This window comes from Hippichthys cyanospilos, chromosome 7 (genome assembly GCF_059441005.1).
Source record: "Hippichthys cyanospilos isolate Australia breed blue-spotted pipefish chromosome 7, RoL_Hcya_1.0, whole genome shotgun sequence".
NCBI lineage: Eukaryota > Metazoa > Chordata > Actinopteri > Syngnathiformes > Syngnathidae > Hippichthys > Hippichthys cyanospilos.
In genome coordinates this window covers 13,689,629-13,714,819 of record NC_142375.1, presented here as the reverse complement: position 1 = coordinate 13,714,819, position 25,191 = coordinate 13,689,629, and the positions used below count along the sequence as shown (strand labels likewise).

The 25,191-nt window shown below is 37.9% G+C and overlaps 2 protein-coding genes across 2 annotated transcripts in view; one reads left to right on the top strand and one right to left on the bottom strand.

The window, feature by feature from the left end:
- The window catches only part of ctnna2 (catenin (cadherin-associated protein), alpha 2), a 219,622-nt gene that overhangs the window by 97,458 nt on the left and 96,973 nt on the right, over positions 1–25,191 (bottom strand). The window lies entirely within an intron of this gene.
- On the top strand, positions 5,291–10,537 carry lrrtm1 (leucine rich repeat transmembrane neuronal 1). The gene is made up of 2 exons (XM_088420132.1): positions 5,291–5,540; positions 5,811–10,537. Exon 2 carries the CDS (start codon positions 6,391–6,393, stop codon positions 7,957–7,959), a length of 1,569 nt encoding a protein of 522 aa, XP_088276258.1. The 5' UTR covers positions 5,291–5,540; positions 5,811–6,390; the 3' UTR covers positions 7,960–10,537.

Genomic DNA, 25,191 nt, shown 5'->3' with positions numbered 1-25,191 from the left:
CACTACCACATAGAATAAATCCACACTGTACAAGGATTTAACTGAACATTGTAAATGTGTGCATGTAAATATTACCTTTCAAAAAAAATAAAGAAAGAACTGGCAGGCCTAATCTGAATAAATCTCTCTGACTATGCGCCCGATGTGTGATATACACACACACACACACACACACACACACACACACACACACATGCATAGTGGACGTCCCTGGCTTGCGTTTTTTTTCACTTTACAATGTCGACCGTGGTGTTTTTTTGGCGGTCAGCGTGTGTGTGTAACTGAGTTGCTCCGCGCTCATATGTCTATGCACATGTCACCGCTTACATCACTAAAATGCTGGTCTGCTATTGGTCGGCATCATGACTCCCTAAGATTAGGTGCTGCTATTGGTCAGCGTCACAGAAGCACTAAGATGCAGGTCAGCTATCGGTCAGCATCTCGGTTTTCCAAGATGGCGGAACGTTAAAGCTTTGCTAGCTTTGAGTGCTTACAAAAAAAACTTATTCATTGTGCATTTTAGTGTTTAATTCAATCAAACTTGGTTAGCCATGGGTTCCAAGATTGCTAGTGCTGTCAAAGAGGGAATAAGAAGATTATTCACATGGAAAGGAAGCTGCAGATAATCAAAAATTACGAAGAAGGCCAAGCCAAGGTAGGTTACCCTCACTACGGAATAGGGCTGGAATAAGCACTCACATCACTCAAAGGTAAATTAATTCTTTCTATATTTTTTAGCTATGATGTGATTTAATTTTATACATGTATATTATATATAAGTAGCACTCACTATACTATTTTAAGACCAATATACATATGTAAACAATGTTTGTATAAATATATATATATATATATATATATATATATATATATATATATATATATATATATATATATATATTTTTTTTTTTTTTTAAATTTATTTATGTATTTTAATCTGGGGTTTTACATGCACTTGCTAGTTAACATCGGTTTGGATTGCCCGCCATATGGCCAATTTGTGTTACGATCCCAACTGCGGAACGGATTAATCTCCTAAACCGGATATATACACACACAAACGTCGGGTGAAGAAATGTCAAACTTTTGAAATGAAGGGTTTAGTGTGCTAAACATGAAACATAGTGCATATCCTTAATCTTGATTTTCATCTGCTACCATCCCATTCATAATCTAAGATTTGTGGACTAGCCTCAACACAGGGAACTCAAAATTATTGAGGTGCACACGTCAATTCTTTTTGAAGAATTTCATCCTTTTACATCACACACCTGATTATATCATTTCAACAAGAGGGTAATAGATACATGAATGCTTCTGCTCCAGCCAAGACAACAGGCCACAGAAGCAATGCTTAAAAAAGGGACAATTACTGTATGATTTGGACAACAGAGTTAAAAAGTGTTTGGCGTCTTTCAGGTGGATTCTAGGTCACTGAATAGCATAACATAACAAAGGTTTTGTCACCCCCAAAAAACGTCACAAGTGCTATGCTTGGTCATCTCATGAGCCAGAAGATAGACACAAAGACAAAAACCAATATTTAACATCTACTCTAGAGCGGGGCTCCTTAAATGTTACATCCATTTCAGACATTGAACTGCTATCATGAGTGACATGTGTCACATCTCACTAGACCTCATTATAACCTATCAGTATCTTTTTGCGGGTGTTTTTGTTTTTCTCAAAGGACGGACCTTGCTAAGAAAAGGGTGTTAAGAGATGCAGAATGTTGAGAAAAGAAAAAAAGTAGAGTATACCCAGGGGTTCACTGAATAGCATAACATAACAAAGGTTTTGTCACCCCAAAAAAACGTCACAAGTGCTATGCTTGGTCATCTCATGAGCCAGAAGATAGACACAAAGACAAAAACCAATATTTAACATCTACTCTAGAGCGGGGCTCCTTAAATGTTACATCCATTTCAGACATTGAACTGCTATCATGAGTGACATGTGTCACATCTCACTAGACCTCATTATAACCTATCAGTATCTTTTTGCGGGTGTTTTTGTTTTTCTCAAAGGACGGACCTTGCTAAGAAAAGGGTGTTAAGAGATGCAGAATGTTGAGAAAAGAAAAAAAGTAGAGTATACCCAGGGGTTACTGTTCAGTATTACAAAGTATTCCGGCATCACGCACACCAGAGACGATGACGAGATTGACAACTGGTAGACTCGTCAAGTTATGCTTAGCACCAATCATGTTTATATTATTTTTACCTCTCAGGCATCTTTATTTATTTCCTGTGAGCTGGATGATTGTGTCAGTTGGAACACATTACTCTGCATACAAATAATAATAATGGGATTTGTTTTTTGGTTTTGTTATGTTTTTTTCATCTTGGATTTGAACAAACTGCAAGTAAATCCAGGGTTATAACTGAATTGCCGTATGTTTGATATTTGCAGTTGCACTGTATCTAATATTACTTTCGGACTTAAGTGTCATTCTCAGATAAATCCGGGCACACAAAAACATGACTAGAAATGCTGTATGCGCTTGTTTCGTTTAAAAAAAAGATGTTTGACACTGAGTGCAAGCGCTCTGTGTTGTGACATGGCCAAATCACTGTCTGCAGTTTGTGTCTCTGGGGGATCACCTTACTTTGGACATAGAAGCAATTCAGATGGCCATCAAATCTCACTGTGACTGACCCTTCTTGCGCACATTTGAGTAAGACGGACCAACGAGTGTTTACCCGGATGAACTTTCTGTGAACTTTCTGATGAAAATTACTCTCGGCTCTTTCAATAATGCAGTTTATATAAATATCACCTCAAGTGCATTGCGGTACCAGCTATTTTTATTTCTTTAATGGTACAAATGTGTAATTGTTCACTTTATTGTCCCAGTATGTCTCGAGCTATGCATGACTCAACCCGGCATCAATATATCAAGGTTGTGTCGATGTTTCTTCAAGATTTCTCTGTTCTGGAAAATATTGGTGTGTGCAGAAACAAAATGTGGTGCTTCACGAATCATAATCGTACTTCGGGAAGGTTTTACATCTTACTTCTTATAAGATCAAATAATCAAATAATTGTTTTAGCACATCCCTGCGACGTAGCAGTTAGCAAATCTGCCAAACAATTCTGTTAGGGTTTCAAATCCTGGCTGGGACAGCGTCTAGCTCACCCACGACACGATTGATGAAAAGTTCTACATAAAATGAACAGATGGACACATTGCACTCTCATCCACAGTTAGTCAGAGGCCTGCTGCTGACTACACTATTATTTATAGAAAGTTTGTGTAGGTAATAAAAAATACAAATATGATATTGTATAAACTACAGAAGATGAGGTCATCCCCCCCTTTTCACTGATAAAAAAAAGTAAATCTGCTGAAGGCTGAGGCCCCTTTTATGTTAAGAATCATCTCTTCCAACATCCCTGACAGCCACACTTGTATAAATATCTCCTCAACAATCCTTTCCCAGCAGCCCATCGACATTATCTCTGAAATGGATGGGCCAATTAGTCATCATCCACATTGTTTTGTTGGGCTCACACAGTAAAACCGATTCAATAAATGATTTAAACAATGGGCTTGTGATCATAGATGTTGATATTTTTTTTTCGGAGGACGGGGGGTTGTTTGTTTATGTGATCATTCAAATGCAGTCAGCCTAACAATACACTACAAATTCAAACCGTTGTAGTACTTACTGTAGATGGACTACCAGAAAAAAAGAAACAAAAAAAAAAAAAAACTGGGGTGTTGCACAGTAATGTCTTTACTCCATATGGCATGTTTCTATTGCAAATGCCACAAAATGGCTCATGAGAGTATTATTAAAGGTCTGGGTTTTTGTATTATTGCCCGAATGTATTACACGTAGCAAAAGAGAAGGTTAAGAATCTGCATGATGTTTGCCATGAATGCATTTATGTGATAGTTCTTTATTAACATGTTAACTTCAATAATAGTAATGCAAAAGGAAGGTGGTTAAGGGCAATTGTTTTCCTAGTGGTTAAGGGGGAAACCAGTGAGGGATCACACAAAGATTGATCGATTGTGACCGCCGTTTGTTTTGGTGAGTGCGAGCCTTTTCTTTATTTATTGTTTCATTTTTAATATGTTTGTGTTATCATTTATTTATTTATTGAAGTGTTGACAACATCACGTATAATAACATGTTTTAATGGCTAATGCATGTTTATTGATGTTGAAAAGCTCCCACAAATAGCCTGTGTAGCCCATTAATGTGTACGTGTGCGCTTGAGGGCTATTTATTCGAGAGTCTGACATCACAGAAGGCGTACGAGTGAAAGTCACGGACCACCGCTGATATATATTATTATTATATTTAGTTTTAACCAAGCAAAGAAAAACAAATCTCAATATCTGAAGGTGAACTAAATGCTGCTTTAATTACTTTCAAATCACCTGTTGTAATATTTTGGTTTTCCATTTTAAGAAAAAGTTAGTAAAATATTGGCAGATATTACAAAGATGGTTTGTAAACACTTAAAAAATGCCATACACCATCATTAAAAGGAGATTTGCGCATATTGTTAAACTATTCATTATTAGGGAACATTGAAGCAATACTTGAAAAAATATACGTTTACATTTGCACACCAAATTGAACATTTTGTTGCAGTATGTTTGGAAAAAACAAAACATTTTGAAAACTGGAACATTTATGTTCGTCATTAAAAAATCTTTATTTTGTTCTTGAGGACTTAGACTCGTGAGACAACTCATCTCAGGATTATATTCTCGTCCCACACCCCTACAGGATTCATATTAATTTGATGCAATTCATTACATATGAAAATGATCCACTACTGCAGGAGCAAAACTAAAGAAGGCTAAAATCCCATTCAATGGATGGATGTTATTTCACAACTATGAACTCATAAAGCTGTTCCTGCCGGGTGAGGTCAAAGAAGGCAGAGTGAGAGAATGAGTGAGAGAGAGAGACAGAGAGAGAGAGCGAGCGAGAGAGCGAGAGAGAGAAAGAGAGAGAGAGAGAGAGAGAGAGAGAGAGAGAGAGAGAGAGAGAGATTTTCATTAACGTGCTTGGTATAAAATATGCCAATTTGGAATATGTTAATGCTTTGGGTTAAAAAAATGCAGCAAGAGAACGACAAGGAGGCAAAAAGGGATAGGAGGAGGAAAAGGAGGGAGAGGCGTGGAACAGAACCAAGTGAGTGAGCAATTAAAGCAGAGAGAGAGAGAGAGAGCAAGAGCGAGAGACAGAGAGAGGAAGGGAGCAAGTGAGTGAGAGAGAGCGAGAGAGTGGGAGAGAGCCTTCCGAATTGTGAGTGGCTTACGACACTCAGTGAACAGTCTGCGTTTCTGCATGTGTTGTCAGTGTACCGGTCTGCTGCGAGGGATTGCTCGCTCTTTTGCCTTCCATATTTACCGCCCCTGCTTGCCTACCAGCACTAACCTTCAGCACCCTCTTCCAGTCGGCTGGGGGAAAAAAAAAAAATCACCTGAAGAACAAGAGAGGGAGTGAAACCTGCATGCCGCTGGGGATGCAGGAGGCTGATGCTATTTTTTTATTTTTTTTTTTTTAACCAAGGTGAGCAACTGACATGGACTATTGTCACATATGAAGAGTGAACTGGCTTTACCTCTTGATTTTTTTTTAAAATCTATTTATTCATGTATTTATTTTCTCACCGGCATCCATCATTGAAAGCATGATTAACCGCTTGGACGGATTTAAACCTTGCAAGTTAATGATTGCTTCGAGAGATGGGCGATAATATATGTCCCGGCATACCGGCTGAAACTTAAGCAGGAGCGAAATCTTTAAAACAATGTACTCTTCTCCTCATGATCATTGCAGCAGAGGACTGCGGAGGAGCTGAGGAGACTGAGCTCACGAATGCAGACTGGGGAACTTGCGCTTTTTACCATCTCCCCACTTGGATTCCTTCTCTTTCTGTCTCTTTCACTTGAGGAGAACTAAGACATTGTAAGGCTGCCAAGGATCTGATGTCCACTGAAAGGAGGGAAGGGAGGGGGTGATGGTGAATTTGTACCACAGTGGGGTCCTTTTTAGATCCACACATAATTAGTGTCGGGGCACAAAGCGAGACGCTGAATGGAGATTGTCAGCTTTTGGATAGGGGTGAGTAAGAATCTTTTCAGATAAGATCGACCTGTGAGGACATTTTATTTTTTGATCTCTCCTCTCCACCCGCCGTTTGATCCATAGCAAAACGAAGAGACTCTTTTGGACAAGGATTTCCTTCGCTGACTAAATCAGAAAAAAGAGAGAGAAAAAATCCAGTGTCAAGCTAAATTACAGGGGACAAAACCAAGCCAAATAAATAAATAAAATGCCGTGCTATATATAATGTGATAAGCGGCCAAACAATATCCAGAGTGAATGGACATTTGCTTGGTAAAACCCCTGGATATTCATGCTGATGGATTTCCTTTTAATCGGACTGTATTTAAAGTGGCCAGTGAAGAAGCCCCCCGGGCTGATACTGTGTTCTTTGGGCTTTTTTTTGAGAACGCTTCCCATGGCGGAAGGGGTTTGTCCGAGGCTGTGCCGCTGCGACAGCAAGCTGCTGTACTGTGAGGGCTTGAACCTCACAGACATTCCCCAAAATCTCAGCAGCGCCATGGGCTTGTCCATGAGAGAGAACAACTTGACTGAACTACGTGAGGGCCAACTGGCTGGCTTGTCACAGCTCACCTGGCTCTACCTTGATCACAACAACATTGACATTGTGGAGGAGGCTGCCTTTGACAAGCTAAGACGGGTCAAGGAATTAGACCTCAGCAGCAACCGAATTGAGAGTCTGCCAAACGGCACCTTCAGGCCCCTCCCAAACTTGCGCATCCTGGACGTCTCCTACAACAGGCTGCAGGCCCTCGAGCCCGACTTGTTCCACGGCCTTCGAAAGCTCACCAATCTGCATTTGCGCTACAACTCTCTGAAATTTGTGCCAGTGCGGATTTTTCAGGACTGCCGGAGCATGCAGTTTCTTGACTTGGGATACAACCAGCTGCAAAGTCTGGCACGAAACTCCTTCGCCGGACTCTTCAAGTTGACAGAGTTGCATCTCGAGCACAACGAGCTGGTCAAAGTCAACCTGGCCCATTTCCCTCGCCTGATCTCTTTACGTACGCTGTATATGCACAACAATCGAGCGACTATTGTCGTCAATACCCTGGAATGGACCTGGCATTTCTTGGATAAGATCGATTTATCCGCCAATGAGATTGAGTACATTGAGCCGCATGTGTTTGAGAGCGCCCCCAACCTCAAGGTACTGATGCTGGACTCCAATCGGCTGACTTCCATGGATCAGCGCATCCTGGATTCATGGTCCTCCCTGAACAGCATTACCCTGGGAGGGAACGAATGGGAGTGTAGCCGCAACGTTTGTGCCTTGGCCTCTTGGCTGAGTGCCTTTCGAGGGCAACGTGACAATTCGCTGCTGTGCTCAAGCCCGGACACTGCGCAAGGCGAGGACGTCTTGGATGCCGTCTACGCGTTTCAGCTCTGTGAAGATGCCCCGCCGGAAGTTACCTCAGCGGGTCTGTACGCCTCCACGCGGGACCTGGTCCAAGGCGGCTCCGTGTTCCTCGGCCCATTTACCCCCAACCCTTACGACGGTGAAGTGGTCAGCAGCTCGTTCGCTGTCACGGTGGGACACGATGACCTGGAGAGTACCATGCAGATCCACAAGGTTGTGACTGGCACGATGGCGCTCATCTTTTCTTTCCTCATCATTGTGCTCATGTTGTATGTGTCGTGGAAGTGCTTTCCGGCCGGAATAAGACAGCTGAGGCAGTGTTTCACCAGCCAGCGTCGTAAACAGAAGCAGAAGCAAAACATGCAGCAGATGGCTACAATTTCTACGCCGGAGTACTACGTTGACTATAAGCCTAACCATATTGAGGGGGCTCTGGTAATCATAAACGAATATGGCTCCTGTACTTGCCAACAGCAACCTTCTCGGGAATGTGAGGTGTGACCAAGGGACAGCACGTTGTCGCCCTGATTAATTGACGATCGATTTCTTCGTGTTCCTTTTTGATACACTGCAAAGGAAAGATTAAATGTATATTTTGGCCACATCTGATGCAGCTTCTCACTGTGATATGGAATGAGTTTGCTTCATCAGCTGATCATTTTGCTGTGGATTTCCTGCTGTTTTTTTTTTTACTAAGTTGAAGCTACAAAGCAAAATGAGCTCCTGACTTTTGGAACTGTTCCTGTAACAGAAACACTGAGAGGAATACATTAGAGGCTGCACAGTTTTTTGTTCTTTTTTTTCCCTCAGACTGATGGATATTTTAGCTTTAATGTGTCTTTCTACTGCAGGACATGTAATTAAGCTGTGGACACATGCACACAACCCTAAACACACACACACACACACACACACACACACACACACACATACATATAGAATACGAATCATTTGTATCATGTAAAAATATTTGACAAGGATTTAACATATATAAAAAAGATATTTAAGTTGGATTAAAAATGTAAAGCAACAAACGTGTACAAATGTTAAAAAAAGTGCAACTGGATAAAACTGGTCAATATATTTCTTTTGTAAACTCAAAAAAAGTTTAAATAAATGAATTGTTATCACAGTGAAATCATTTGTATGTGAGACGCTGTTTAGAAAGGATGGATGACAACATGGCTTGGCAAGCAATACCTCTGCGATCTTTTAACAAAAAAAAAAAGAACAACAGCAACCTAGCTAAACTACTACAGTAGATATGAAAGGGGCAGAGACCTATTTGCATCTCAAATGTAATGTCCATGATAAACGTTTTCCTCAATTTTAAATCACGTGTGTTGCTTTATGATTCACTGTGTTGATTCACGAGCAGTGTAGTTTGACCGTCTTTTGTTTTAAAATAACTTGATCGAGTGATAACATTTCATTTTAAGTTGGCACACTTTCATATGATAATATATGTGTACCATCAGACTTAAGAAAGCAGAATGTCAAATATGTAAATCAATGTTCCTCATTGTTTATTATGTTTTGGCTTTCTCAATGGCTTCACTGAATCAAGCACAGAGAAATCAACTACCATCTACAGCAGACATTAATAATTACAATGCAGATTTCAATCGCTTAAAAAAAAAATGAGTAATCCACTAGCTTCAAGGGAGACTTGAACATACAATATTCTGTGTTTCCATCTTATGTAAAATGTTTGTTGTACACATTCCCATGTGTATATACATATATAGGTATATATATATACTTTTTTGTGTTGTGTACAGATGTTTTGTTTCCTCTGTCTTTTGACACGAGCTGCTGTATTTTGTGGGAGGTGGGGACTATAAGATGGAAGATCACAACGACTGCAGAAAGAGGGAACAGACTGCTCTCTAGTGTGCATATTATTCACAGTGTTGATGCCTTTTGTCTAATGTACACTAGATTCTGACTCAGCTCGCACACCAGTGGGAGCATAAAATGACTGCAATGGTTTTTGTGGAGGTGAAAAAAAAAACAGCCTAATTTTTGTGTTATTTTGATATAAATTACAATTATGTTTACAAAGTGTTATTCAGCAGGAATAATAAAAAAAAAGGTTTTCAGAATTCACTCAAGACAATTTTTCTAATAACGGAGAAAGGTGATGCATGATTTTGGCTAAGCTGGGTATAACATCAGCCACTCTACATGCTTAGAACATTAGAAAATTTTGCTGAGTCTTAGTACATCATTTTACTTTCGCTGGGTTATTGACAATCACTGAATAGTTTGTGATACCAAAATTGGAATTCCGGCATAATTTTGTTGTTTTGTGTGCATGTACAAACATGATCACAAGCTATCAAAATTTATCGGGAAAAAAAAATCAAATTTTGACATTTGTATTATTATTTGAAGGGGAGAATTGTTATGAAGGTCCTTCAACAATTTTTGAATTTGCAAACATTTCAAGGTGTGCCCTCAAGACAGTTGGGTGAATAATGGTCTTCACTGTGTAGACCCAGTGGATATAATTGAAAGAAAAAGTTTTTGAATAGTCAAAGCTATACTTTTACAGTTTCCAACCAACATCAATCCCTGCTGTTGAGGGGGTGAACTATTCAACTTTGAGGTAATTTATCAGTGAACGTGTATCGAGGGGGGATAATGGTTATTAGTTGCCGAGTGAGATTTATGATCTAGTTCATATTTGACCCATTTGAAGACTCCACATGGCAGTTAATCATAAGCTGATACACTGCAAATGCAAAATGCTGCATGTGCAATGGGGTATAAGTATGAAGAAATAGATTGAAATTATTCTCTCATCATCATATCCGTCAAGTGATTTTGTCCTTAGCTGTCCTTCAAGACGTATCACAGTCTTTCCACATGCGACTGATGAATCTTAAGAATGTTATTTAAATATTGGATGGTGTCTGGCATTGAGGCCGATATCAGCACCACAACTGATTGCGGTTCACTTTTTTTTGTCCCTTAAATAAGGGCGACACGAATGGAAGGCTATGGAGAACAACTGAATATTTGAAAAGCTTAGAGTCCTCAGGGCTGACATTAAAGTACTTTCAACTTATCTTCATTCCTGCTCACCTTTACTTTCTCCTTCCCTTTTGTCCTGTCTCACTGTTTCTCTCTGACAACAATAACAGTGAATACCGAGGGGTCGATAGATTATTTTTCTGCTTGGCCTTTGCCTGGGGTGAAAATTCCCAGAGGGGCAATATCTGTTGGCTAACTAGATAAACGATGCTCAATGAAAATCAATAGAGTCAAGTGGTGAACATAATACCCGACATGATGAATATACTCAACTCTTACTGGACAGTTATAAACTAATTGATTGTATTTTATTGTACGGCATTTTAACCCCGCAGAGGTACATGCTATTGATGCTCAAGGACTGATGGGGCAAATTTATAATTTTGGGAAAGGATTGGTGACAATTTCTTATTGTCTGCATCCTGTAACCCTGCAGTCCAAATCCAAAGTCCTTTGAGATGAGCCACTGTCGCCCTACCCTAACATGCTGTTCGGATGAGTGTCTAACAGTGACACATTTGGCATCTTTATCAGTTGTCTGTGTTATGAGTCCAGCTGTTTGCCAGCTGCATGACATACAATACCGGCCCATTTTTAGCTTTATGTGTGCACAACTGAGCAGATGCACATGCAATCTGCACACAAATGCAAAGCAGACCAAGAAATAGTGTGATGTAGGTCAATAATGGTGTGTATTTTCAGAGGTATGCAACTCCTGATACAAAGGCCCGTAAACAAAAGACATCCAAACACGATCGTAGAGACACACCTTCGCATTAACTTTTTTTAAACTGCTCAAAAAAATATCCATGAAAAATAGCCTGAAATTGCTGCTAATATTGATTGAATTTGTTGGTCCTAGCCAGCGCTCCAACCAGCCTCTAAACACAAAATTCCACATCATATTTTGACAGCTAGATCCGCCAACCAGTCGTGAGTATTTAACGAGCTGGAGGGGACAATGGATTTGTGTCATAGCTTGTGCGCTTATGAGGAAACGTCACTCAACAGACAGACCTTTAAAAATGGCTTGCGGCAAACACCTTGACACAAAAACGAAAACCTTGAAAAAACAAATTAACCTAGCTTCCTGTGAGGGGTATTGATTGAGCAACATTCTGCCGTGTCATTGGGGCGAGGGCTGTGCTGCATAATAAACATTTAACACCCCCTCATAACTAGATGCAGAGCTAAATCACGGGTGGCATGCACTGCAGTAGGCTGCAAGAAGATGGTGATGACGAATGGCAATGCGTGGGCGGCTTTGCACTGCTTCTTTTATAACAGGTGGGTTATAATCAGGATCACCACACTAATAATGAACGGCACCGTGCTCCAATCTAAAACCCTTGTCGGACCAGTACGGTTATTGTACGCCGTAAATGTCATCTTTTTCCAGTGTAATAATACTACATGAAAAGTCAAGGAGATGCATTTGTTTGGAAACATATTCATTCAAAGAACTAACCCTACGAAAAAAGGGACTTGGAACACTGCAGGGATTGTATTCATTTGTATAATAAATACATCTGCGTAGTGCGGTTCTCATACAACAAGTTATCCCGTCATAAAAAGGGAGCAAGCTGTCAGAATATTAAATTTATTCAAAGAGACACAGGTCCAATAGGGCACTTTAATTACATTCATTACTCGGGCTAATTCTGCGGGCAGCCTATAGCACCCGCCTCATTTACATGCCGTATGGATGCCACTGAATAAATAATAAAGACAGAGGAGTCATTATTCTTACCTACATATGGCACAGTAGGTAGACCTGTGGCTGCTGCTAAGGAGGGTGAAAGTGCGAAGAAAATGGGGGCAAGCTTGGAAACTGAATAGTCATTATACTGAGCAAGCTGAAGATAAAAGCACAGCAAATTAATGGTCATCATCATTACTATTATCATCATCATTTTGGTCATTATTATGTCATTATTATGAGGTGTTTTGTTTTCAATTTGCTATGTCGATTTTTAACTAATGCTTTGCCTTTATTTTACTGATGCGTTGCCTCGCGCTTAAAATAAAACACCAGGGTCAGTCAGTCAGTCAGATAATACATGGCAACAGCTGGGTCCACATCTGGGACTCCATGTAACCAGTCTATTAGCACATGTGGGTCAGTCCCTAATATTCAGAGTATTACCGTGGCAGAACTAAAAAGCTTTACCCAGGACTGAATGGAGGATTTTTATTTTGACAGTTTTTGTTTTCACGTACTGTTATGAAAACATGCATATCTAACATTTATTTATAAGCTTAGATTTATATTTGCCCCTCAGCTACTTTAAGGCATAAATGTGTTGCTGTTGATGTGTTTTTATTATTATTAACTGTACAAAATGAATTTCTGATGTAGAATTTACTGTAAAAACACTATTTGGTCCCTCTGTAAACTGGAAGATTTACACTTGGATTTAATCTAAATAATTTCCTTTCTTTCAAGTGTACATTTTCATTTTAAATTATCCTTTGTTTTGGAAAATATAGTGACCTTTTGAGGTTAAAATGTACTCTACCAAATGTCTTTTGTGTGCAGCCAAAAAAAAAAAAAAAAAACTAACTTATCATGGCCAGAAATTCAATGAAGACACATTTACCTTATTTTATTTCTTAGGAGGCCCTAAAAAAGTATTGACACATTTTTTTTTAATCAAAAATACCAATTATCTTATCGGAATCATGATCGTTTTCAGTATATTTTAGAACATGCAAAACAATCGCTAAGTCACTAAGGATCTAGAACATTTGATCAAAATAAGGGGGTGTTGCCATCGTGTAAGCAAAAATTCTCATGATCAGAAGGCAACAGCTCTTAATGAAGTACCGTAGCCTTTGCATGTACTATTTGTATTTGTTAAAATAGCATGTTGTGTGTCACACCAGGCTAACTTGTAAACATCCTTACAATTTACTGACCTATGAAAAAAAGCAGTCAGTGAGAGTCTGCACCAGGTTTTTGCCATATTAGGCAAAAACACAACCTTTTTGTGAAGCTATAAATGTGGCACTGCCAAATGACCGTTCAATAGTCAGCCTTTACAAACATAACTCATTTTAAAACACTTGAACACAGAACACAAATAGTCTTAACAGAATTCAGTCATAAGGCAGTCATCAGCCCTTTTTTCACCATTCACCATTTTGCTAAATGAATCACCATGACAACTGCATCATGCAGCCGTTTGTAGCCACCGTCTCTTACAAACCCAATCGCAGAGATGCTTTGATTACATATTTCAAAGGCAGCAGAGCAAAACTGTAGGGCCTCCGTTTTGAGCAAAAAGTTAACGCAGGTTAAAGGAAATAAAAAGAGACGGCATTTATCATTTCCTGTTTATCTGATCAGTGTCAGGGTGAATAAATGTTTTTCTCCCCACTCAGTGCTGCCTCTCTCCTCCCAGTCTGAGAGGGCAGATTGGCATCTCGAGCAGCAAATGAGATTGGCTGCATAAATGGGACTGCTCCATTCTCCGAGTGTCAACTGAGGAAACGGTGTTTACTGTTTACCGTATCACTGCACTTAGATGCATCCTTGGTGTAATAAGTACCTAAGGAATGTTTTTTTTTTCCCTCACGGGTGTGTTGATATAAAATAATTGACTCGTGAAAGTAAAATAGTTCTAAAAATTGTACTTACCTGTGATTGAGTAGACACAGATCCAGAACGAATGCAAAAAGAGAGAAATGAGAGAAATTCCTTGTTAATATAGCCGTTATTGATGCGTTATCGAGCAAATCATATATCATTTACCAAATGATACCAGTGAATGAACGCAAAAACTGATCCATCATATACCTACAAAGTATGATGTGGTAGTTTATGATAAGCAGGCGTGTTACTGAAAATAATACCAAACCCAAAGGAAACCCCAAAACTTGAAGAGCAAAGGAAATCAATTCATATATACTGTACACATATTGTAAATGCACATATGCTACAATACAGTATCTCAACCATCTCTAACCTTTGGCTACGGCTGTGCGAGAATATATTCATGCATGCGCAGCACAATACAATGGCAGAAGCTAAGAAAACCATGTTGAAGGAAATGAAAAGAGATACATATCATACAGCATTTCCGAGACAGAAAACAGCAAGCACCATTAAGGTAAGGCTCTCCTTAACAATGGTTGTTGAGACCTGTGGGTGGTTGTAAGAAACTGTGGTATTTGTGTCAGAAAAGTAGAGGGTTTGTGGGCTGGGAGCTGATTGCTCAGTGAGACTGAAAAATGCAGAAAAGTTGCAAAAGTAAACACATCACATTGCCAAAACAAAATAAAACAATACTTTCTGTATTATTGCACATATAAACAGATGCACTAATATCCATACTGCAAAAAAAAGAGTTCTTGTCCTCATCGGGTATTTATCTCTTGAAAGACAAATCAACATGTAACAATTCGAAAATTGGTCCTGTCAAGCTATTTAAAAAAAAAAAAAAAAGGAGAAAAGGAGAGAGATTCCCCCGTTTTCGCACTATAAGACGTACCAACAAAAATTTCACAGAAAATCCATTGTTGTGATGTATGGGCTTTACCGGACTATAAGCTAAAAGTTGTATCATTATTTACACAGAAAGACAGTTGTTGTTTTTTTTGTTTTGTTTTAGTTAAAATATTTTTTTTAATGTTTCAAACTGCCAGGTTACATCTACAACATGCCTTCCACACAGACTGAAGATGCCTGTATGTTTAGAAAAAAGAGTGACACCAATACACCTTCAACACAGATTGACCTCGCTGGTGTTTTTGGAGAATATTTCAATTTTTTCTTTAATTTTATTGTGACAGAATAATACATTTCCCCTAGAAGATTAAAACATCTAAAAGTTCAAAATGGCACTATCCTGCCATGTCTATGAGATTGCAGCTAGGAGCTTCGAGTACATAATGAGATCATTTCCAATTATTGTCCCATATAAACCCACTATAATCCCTATTTTTACATGCATTGTAAACTAATACTACATTTTCCACATAAATTGCTATAATGACATGTGTTAAACGTCAAGACAGAAGGGGGGTCCAGAGACCAGTTATTTGCTTTATTTTTTTCTGAGTGTCTTCAGTATGTCACACAACACAAAAACTGCCTCAAACCAATGCGTTTGCACTGTAGTTGTGAGTAGTCTGTGTGTGGGGGGAGGGATCTGTTAGTCCATCTGAGTTATAGAAAAACATTTGCCAAATTCACCAGATTCGCGTTTGCGTGTAGCATTCACCGGTGATTTATATCATCACTCTACTCTATTTCCCACCAAAGATGTTGATAAGGTTAGGGGACGGAAGTTCTGATCAAACAGAATTTGGTGAAACTACTACTGCCTAGCGGCTTGGCATGCTTGTGAAATGAATAAAGTCGCATTACGAGGATTCTTGTAGCAGCTTTTTTTTTTCTTCAAATAAACAGAACCAAATGGACAGATTATAATTATTTTTTATTTATTTATTATTTATTTTTACACTTAAAGAGGGGAGAATTAATGGGGTTTAAATATACCTAGTTATGTGTTGACAAGACCATGGTCCTTTTTATAACAGGAAGAGATCATGGAAATTGTTGTAAAGACGATAGAACATCTTATTTCAAACTGCTAATATGTCATATATGTCATTTTTTTTCTTTTCTTTTTTGATACAGCCACTTAACTTTATTTTTGGAGGTATATATATATATATATATATATATATATATATATATATATATATATATATACACACACAAGACTACATATGTATTGATAGCTCTGATGTTATTGAACATTTTTAGTGGTTGAATGAAAAAAAATATTCATAAATGACTTTGTTATCATGGCTTCATAAAATATTCATAAATGACTTCGTTATCACGGCTTCAAATGCAGATATCGTGAGTGAAAAATTAGACGGCTAATATGTCATTTTCAACCAATTTTTTTACTATTTATATTATTTTTTGAAAAATCTCTTTTCTTTCAAAAAAAAAAACCAAAAACTATCCGATCACAAATATCTGTCGCACCCTATTTAGAGTGTAAAGACTTCCATTTGGGTTGTCAAATAAAAACCAGTGATCACAAACGACATATTTTGTGTGTGTGTGTGTGTGTGTGTGTGTGTGTGTGTGTGTGTGTAGGTGTGTGTGTGCAAAGTAATTCGTGCGAAAGCCAGATTTTTTTTTTTTTGAGCCAAGTTGACAACTAAAGGTCATTCATGAGTATGTTCTTAAGTGTTAAGAATCAATCCAGTGGAGGTGCTCTTTATGTAAAAAACAAAATGTCTTGTTTATTAGACCTTATTTTGAATAGGTTAAACACCACAAATAGATTAGTAACATGCAATTTTGAAATGAGTATTTTGTTGGCATGTAAAAAGAAAGGATTAAAGTGTCTTAACACAGATCTGCCTCATTTGTTATAACCGCTCTGACCATCATAATCCATTAAGTGTCAACTTCAGAAGCAGTAATTCAATCAATCTCATAATAGAAATGGTTGCTCTGAGCCCCTTGCTGCGGGGCTTACTGATAGTGTGCTAAGAATGACAAGAGACATTAAAATGTTCTGGAGCATGCAATCCCACTCCTCACACCCCCCATGCAAGCCCCCCAAAAAGCATTTGCTGCGCTCCGCATGCACCAAGGACGTGCAACTGTAAGGTCGGGATCAAACATCGGCGGAATACTGAATAGGTTGTGGAGATTCTGGGAACCCGATCATTCTCCTCTTTTTAAAAGTACAATGCTTCTAGAAAGGCAAACGGTAGACTACACCGCCGGAAAACTTCTATAAGTGGCATAACTGCAAAAGGGCAACACAACAGAATGTGATGAGAAAAATGTGTATGTCAAACTAAGGTTATACTATACATTTTGCTGTAAAAACAGTGTGATAAGCAACTTCTCAAAGACAAACATGCAACTAAAAAAAAAAATATCTGTAAAAAAGAGATGGATAAAACTGGATCTAACATTTGAATTTATTTGAAATGGTCTAATAGTTCAATGAGTGTAATTTGACTAGGGAATCAAAGGGGACTTGTTAAAAATCAAATTAAAAATAAAAAACAATAATGAGCTCATTATACAGCAACGTTTTGATGAAGGATCCGTAGGCATATGGAGAAGGCATATGGTATATGTACAATGTATGTTTTATGTACCCAGTAGTCGGGATACCAAAAATTGGCTTCAATTAAATGTTTACCTAAACTGTGTATGCTCATAAAACATGGGCTGTGATTGTAATCCTTTCAGCCGTTTGCTAAATGTTATGAGTGGCAATGAGTCACTGATATAAAAGGATATTTGTACACTGTACAGCTCTGTACAGTGTGTTCTTATCAAAAAGAAAAAAGAAAAAGATTTCCTTGGTGATTATTCTTATGGCGGCATCAAATATGTGTTCTTGGAATGAGACAAAAATAAAGCATTCTTGTTGAACGCTGATGTGAAGGAAGGACAACAAACACGCAACAAAAAGAAAGCTATTAGAATATGTATCCACCATATCTATTCACAGCCTGGTTTTGATTTGTGGCAATCAGACTATTACATTTTTAATTGTAATGGACAATTTGCGTCTAAATCTACTCTTGAATGTACCCACCACTTTTAAACTAGGAGTGGGTGATATGGCCACACAATAAAATCTGTTTTTTTCACTGATTCTGGACCATACAATTTTAATTTAAACGGAAGTAATAAATCCAACAAACATGCATTAAAAGTTCTGATTTATTCAAAGTAAATCTTGTGAGAAAACCAAGACAAGAATGTCTACTGATTTAACATTCATAGCTCGTGCAATATAATAGCTATTCAGATCATGTGCATAACTTGTGTAAATGCCATAATTAAGTCGCAATTAAGCATTGTAATCATGTCTTGTAAAACAGCCATCTAGCATTTTTCTACTTGTATGAAACTGTACTTGCACAAATAGTTGAATTAACTAACCAGCCTTATTTCAAATTTATTTAGAGTTTAACCATACAGCATTTCTTTGAACTAATTCATGGGATTTTTCCATCGACCGTCCCCTCCCTCCGGCTTCGCCTTTTTCTCTAGTGAGTTCGGTGCAGTTAGGGTACCTGATAAATCAGCTGTTACGACTGGTACATGCACAGAAAGCCTGCTAGTCAGCATTGGATTGGAGTGTATGCATGCAAGAAGAATTTAGATGCCTGGGTGTGTTAATCTACCAAAGATTAAAATGTTAACATGAATAAAAAAAAAAATGATTACCATTGAAATAATGCAATAGTTGAGTTTTCCTGAGTGCATGTTCAGGTAAATGAACATAGTGTGTTGAAACTGCTCTTACCAATTTGAATACAGGATGGAGATTTAGTTTTTTTTTTTTTTTCCCCCCAGCATAATGGAAACTCAAGGCTTGGATATAACCACTTCATCGCTCTATGATTAATACTGCATGTGAAATTTCATTGTGTCGCCCGTCCTTCATAGACTGTACCCGTTGAGTAAAATCTATTCAAAGTATTGCATTTCATGTGTGTCCTTTTTTTGTAAAGGATGGATACTTACATGATCTCCTTATTCCCATCATATGCAGTGGAATGTGTATACCACCGCCATGGTGGTATGCTCGTACAAATATACAAATTGTGCAAGGTAGAAGATAGCGTCGTGCAAAAAACATATCCTGTGACACGAGGGTAATCCAATGGACCCCCAGATTACGGCGTCCCTAACTTACGTTTTCTCACATTACTTTAGAAGATTAAAGGAAATATTTACAAGACTAGACAATTTATTTTGGGGCTGAATTTATATTCTACATTTTGCACAAATCTCATCTCTTTCTCAAAAAAGCTGCATCAACAGCAGCTGGGGATTAAGTGTCTTGCTCAAGGACGTTTCAATATGGTCACAAGAGTCGGGGATTGAACCTGCAACCTCTCGTTTGGGAAACGACCACGCATACCGCTAACTACTTACACCAAAGAAAATATGGAGACATATTTAATTTGAAGAAAAAAAACAGTTAGAAATCCTACAAAAAGAGATTTAGAATGAATTAATTGTTTATTATACTAGCGGGTTGAGGAAAAAAATAATCTACCTTGAAGTTTGGTTTAAGATACCCTATCATAGCTATATTTTTTTACACACCACAAGAGTGTTATAGAGCATGTAGTTGAGTGAGCTCCCAACCTGAACCATGACTTCATGCATCAACCCTTGAGTAACGTTTTGTTTAAATAAACTTTTACTCAGCATAATCTTTGTAAATTGTCATTACAATTTCTGAGTTAAAAGACTACCCTAGGTGTTTTTAAGTAAATATCACTCCCATTTTTTTACATTGCAATGTCAGCTCAAACACCAAACTAAAAGTAGCATACTTCAAAGGAGTTGCTAGATCTGTGACACTACACGCATTGTAATAGTGCTAGTATCCTTCAAACATGTTTCAGTAAAATGAAGTCAGAATTAGAGAGTGCTGGTACCTCCTACTGCTAAATTCCAAATCATATGCGTGCACCCTTCGGGCGAGTGTTGTTTCCTTCTCTGTCGATGGCCTTTGGGATCAGCGTGTGGGAGTGGGAATGAGGATTGTTGTTTTAAAGTTGGCACTAATGAAGCCCATGGGTACTTTTTGACAATGCTAGGATGTTTGATGAGAAGGTATTTTGTCCAGTTAGTGCTCCAAATGTGCCTTACATGGGATTCCAGGTTTGAGAGCTTTTATTTGGGCCTAAAATAGATCATCGTTGGTGTATGACTGAAACTAAATAGCACAAGCAGTACTTTCTTCATATCTTATTTCCTTCCGAAACCCGACCAGTAGCCCTGGATTAAACACTATGAGAACCAAGTGTGATGTGCACCAGTAGGACTTCAAATGTTTCTCGTGGCTCGTTTATTTATTTATTTATTTAGACCTTTTTGTTCTCAAGTTTAAACCTGCCATCCAATTGTTGGTATTTTTGTTATCGTGCTAAGTGTTCTTGATTTGTTGATGACTTACCGATCAAAAATAATTTCATTATATACAGTAGCTCTGATGTAACTAAATCGACATTGTTTGAAATAATGACCTTTTTATGAAGTTCATTGGCATCACATATACATGAATATGTGTATGAAGTATCCTAAATACATTTAAAAGTGACATTGTAGTTACACGGCTGTGCCATGATGTTGTTCCACATATTTTCTTTAACTTTCCTCAACAAACGATAATACACATAAATAATTTCGAAATGTGAATTGGCACATCTCATATAGCTTTTATGATTTCACCTTTTTTTGTACTTCATCCCCTCATAAAATACATGTATTAATGCATTCAATCCCAAATCAATATTTTTAAGTTATTCATTAGTTCAGACAAACAATACCAGGTAGCTATTCAAAGGTTTTCTTTCCCACATGTGTCAGGCTAAAGGGTCTAAAAAAGATTAGTACTATATTATTTGAGAATTAAAGTAACCCATTAGTTTAGGTAATTAAATACTAAAGTAAGCATTTTATTTAGTATGTAATATAAAATGTAATTGATTCTTTTAGTACTTTATTAGTTAGATGCTTTAGTAATAAAGCAATAATAGTAATAGTAATAAAACAATGTATTACTTAATTCAAGCAGTATGAGATGTACATAATAAAATATAACAGTGATTATGCTCATACCAAACACTGTTCAGACATTATGCAAGATAAAAAAAAACATTTTGTGTTTTTTCTTTTTTCCTGTACAATGCAATAACAACGCATTAAACCAAGGGTGTACATGGTATTTGTTATATTTGTTGTATGTGAGAGCGAGACAAAACAACAGGGACTTAGAGTTAAGGGTTTGGAGGATAGAAAATGCGCAAAGCCAAATTCCAATAGAACCAGATGGTCCCCAGAATGAGTACCGCCGAGAGCAACCTACCTTCCCCCTTCACAATTTACAGTGTGGATGGCATTCAAGCAAACACCCACCCTCAATGGATGCAAATGGCTATGCACTGCATCCATTGACACATTTTAACTTTCAACATTAATGTTGAACATGATAAAAACACTTGTATTTGAATTAGGGGATGGGGTACCTTGAAAACTATGTCAAAATATATGAAGTACTTTTTTTCATTTGTTTCTTTTAATGAAGCAAAATGCAAAGTAATCAGTGAAAACAACCTTTTTTTCCACAAGCACAAAATAACAGCACACAAACACATCCCACACTCGGTGAGAAGACAAACCTGTTTCTGGCCGCTGTGGAGTTAACACATCCATCAATCATGAATGGATAGGCCATCTCATTTAAACAAATGTATCACCAAAATGCGCTAGAATGTCCGCATGCTGAATTCAGACATAAGCATCTTTCAAGTGAAAGCTGCTTAGAAAAAGTATTTCTTTAGTATTCCACATAAATAATAGTTCTACCTCAAAATAAGCCCTTTGATACGAAAGCCAATCACCAACCAAATGTTATTGTCACAAAATGTCAAACTGAGACTTTGGAGGAATTACTATGTCCATTGAACAGAAAACAACCATAAGGACATATGACAAATAAGCTTTGCTGAGTGAGTACTGGAGTTTTTTTTTTTTTTTTTGTCAAGTCCTGCCATAAGGGTCTCAATAGGGGGTGGGGAGATGGGATATGCTCTCCAGTTATTGTTGTTTGAGAGGCCACTGAGCCTCTTGATCCCTGGGTAATCTCCAGCTATCTGAGTTATCACCTTTCCTCAAATAGGTCACCCCACTAGCTTCCACTTTTTAGGCTAAATACTCCCCCCAAACATATAAACAGAATGAAAAAACACACACACATCTCACAACATTGACTAGATTCTCAAATTTGAATAACGTTTATGTACAAACAGCACAGCAAATTGAAAAGATCAGGATGATTACTTTAGGATTTTAACAAGTCTCCAATTTTTTCTATGGAAATTCCACCCATTGTATCGCTCACTGAACAGAACCAATGTGTCATTGTTCGCATCAGCGAGCATAAAAACATCCATTCAATGAAGATTGAGTAAGTGACCCACAGAGTATGACACCTTCTGGTGCCTTGGGCTATACCCCAAAAACCATGTGGGGTGGAAATTCACATGATTTTGACCTCTGAATAGATGTCAGAGAGGATGGGTGAACACATTGTGTTCCATACTGATGTGCTTTATATCCAATACATCACTTCCTATTATCTAGTCTACATCCCGGTCACATTGCAACACTGCGGACCATTGTCTTGAGGTTTGGTGGAAAACCGGCAGCATCGGTCATGATTAAAAGAACAATTCATCATCTAAGCCACTGGCGCTTGACAGCATTTCCAGTATCATCAAAAGGTCTTTGTGGTGCCCTTCCCAGAATCCCATGCACACAGAAAACTGGACAGTAAAATCGTTTTTATGTGTTATTATCACAAAGGATCTCTTCCCTTACATTGTTTGTGAAATGGGAATGCATAGAACCACAGTTTGAATTTGCTATAAATGAGTTAAAATGAAAAGTGTATATCTAATATAATTATTTAACAAATGATGATAAGGTCACACTGATGCTGCAGATTTAGACGAACTACTTCAGACACACCCGGCCAGCTATGTATGTAAAATAAATTAAATTATCCACTCTGTCAAAACAAACAGGATGAGTAAACTGGGTCTCATTTGGTTATTTACACGTGCACTAAAACAACCACGTACAGAGCCGTGCATCCCATTTCAGGTTGAGTGTAGGTAGGCGGCTGCACTGACCAAAACAATTTATGTTATGTGAACCAGTATCAAACTTTCATAAGCATAATTTTTGCAAAAGATAACAGTTCTTGACAGTGCCACCCACATTTCAAGCCCAGAGGATCTAGAGCAAATGCAAAAGTAAAGCTTCAGGCCCCCTTTTTACTGCATATGCCTGATATTTGCACTGTCACTTGCAGCAGTGTACAGGTTTGTGCAAGGACATTTGGCTAGAAACAGCATTTTAGACGTGAAAAATGCAAAATAAATGAATAAATAAATGAATAATGTGGGATACAATGTACAAATCTTAAAGACAAGGATTTTAAATGTAAGATTTTTGTGGTGAATACTAAAATGTTGAGCTTCTAGACATGCAAAATAAATCACCTACCTACCAAAATAACTCATCGCCACAGATGTTCAGAGTGCTGATCACGTGACCCATATTCACAAACTTCCGATGTCATCTTAACGGCAGTTTAGAGCACACATTTTGGACATTGATTCGTTCATGAAGCAGGCAATGTAACAAATTCAGTCATTAGATGTTCGCATGGTTTTAAAGTCACAGTTTTAAATACGCTAATCTAGAACATATACTTGTCAACACATAACCAGGTATATTTAAACCCCATTAATTCTCCCCTCTTTAAGTGTAAAAATAAAGAATAAATAAAAAATAATTATAATCTGTCCATTTGGTTCTGTTTATTTGAAGAAAAAAAAAAAGCTGCTACATGAATCCTCGTAGTGCGACTTTATTCATTTCACAAGCATGCCAAGCCGCTAGGCAGTAGTAGTTTCACCAAATTCTGTTTGATCAGAACTTCCGTCCCCTAACCTTATCAACATCTTTGGTGGGAAATAGAGTAGAGTGATGATATAAATCACCGGTGAATGCTACACGCAAACGCGAATCTGGTGAATTTGGCAAATGTTTTTCTATAACTCAGATGGACTAACAGATCCCTCCCCCCACGCACAGACTACTCACAACTACAGTGCAAACGCATTTCCTGTAAGTTGCAGTGTTTTATTTATTTATATACTTTTTTTTAACAAATCATGATATTAGCTTGTGCGTAAAATGTGCGTAAAATATTGACATCCAGGTCAATTCTTGCAAAGCATGAATGGAAACTTTATAAAAAGTACATACATATGTATATAGTAGTTAGTTACACTACCAAAAGAACTTGATAAATGAGCTTATTAATGTAGATGTGGAAAAAGCTTCTGCCATCTATTAATGCCAATGAATTTCTGATAAATTAGCCACAAGTGGCCGTCATGGTATTTTAACAAGTCTCCATTTTTTCCTATGGAAATTCCACTATTGTATCAGGTACCTGATACCTTTGAAATAAGCCTGATATCAGGCCTTTATCAGAATATCAGAAGTCACCCATCCCTAATGGTTATAACAGTCAGATATCAGAGACTGATACATGGCTAGTTTACTGTAGATCATAGTAAACGCCACGTTTTGTATGCTTCTGTCTTAAACACACCTGATTCAAGTTATTAGCTCGTCTGAAAGTGCTGCAGGAGCTTCAAAATGATCCTAATCAACTTGCAGGATTGCGGCCCTCGAGGACTGCAGTTTGAGACCTATGTTGTAGATCATGTAATGCCACAAGAGGCTTTTACAGTTTCACAAGATTTGGCGACTTGCCTTCTTCTATGTCTTGGAAGACATTGCCGCAAATGGCATAACCTCAACGGCTTTTCACACATGTGACATAAAGTAACTGAACGTGAACTGATCTTTTGAGCCATATCATGCAACGCAAGGCACGGCAGAAAGGATGCCTAGAGTTGAATGCTCAGGTGCCCAGCGAATTATGATGTGATTTACGAAGCCTAGTAATTATGAGTATGGGGGAAAAAAATGGTCAAGTGAAAATGTATCTGATTTGGTGTGTTTGTTGGAAAAGTGAGGCAAGGACAGAAAAACAAATCACATTATAGAATGATGATCATGATTTAAACATC

Coding starts and splice junctions, on each gene's coding strand:
- lrrtm1 (XM_088420132.1), top strand. CDS start 6,391: ATGCTGATGGATTTCCTTTTAATCGGACTGTATTTAAAGTGGCCAGTG.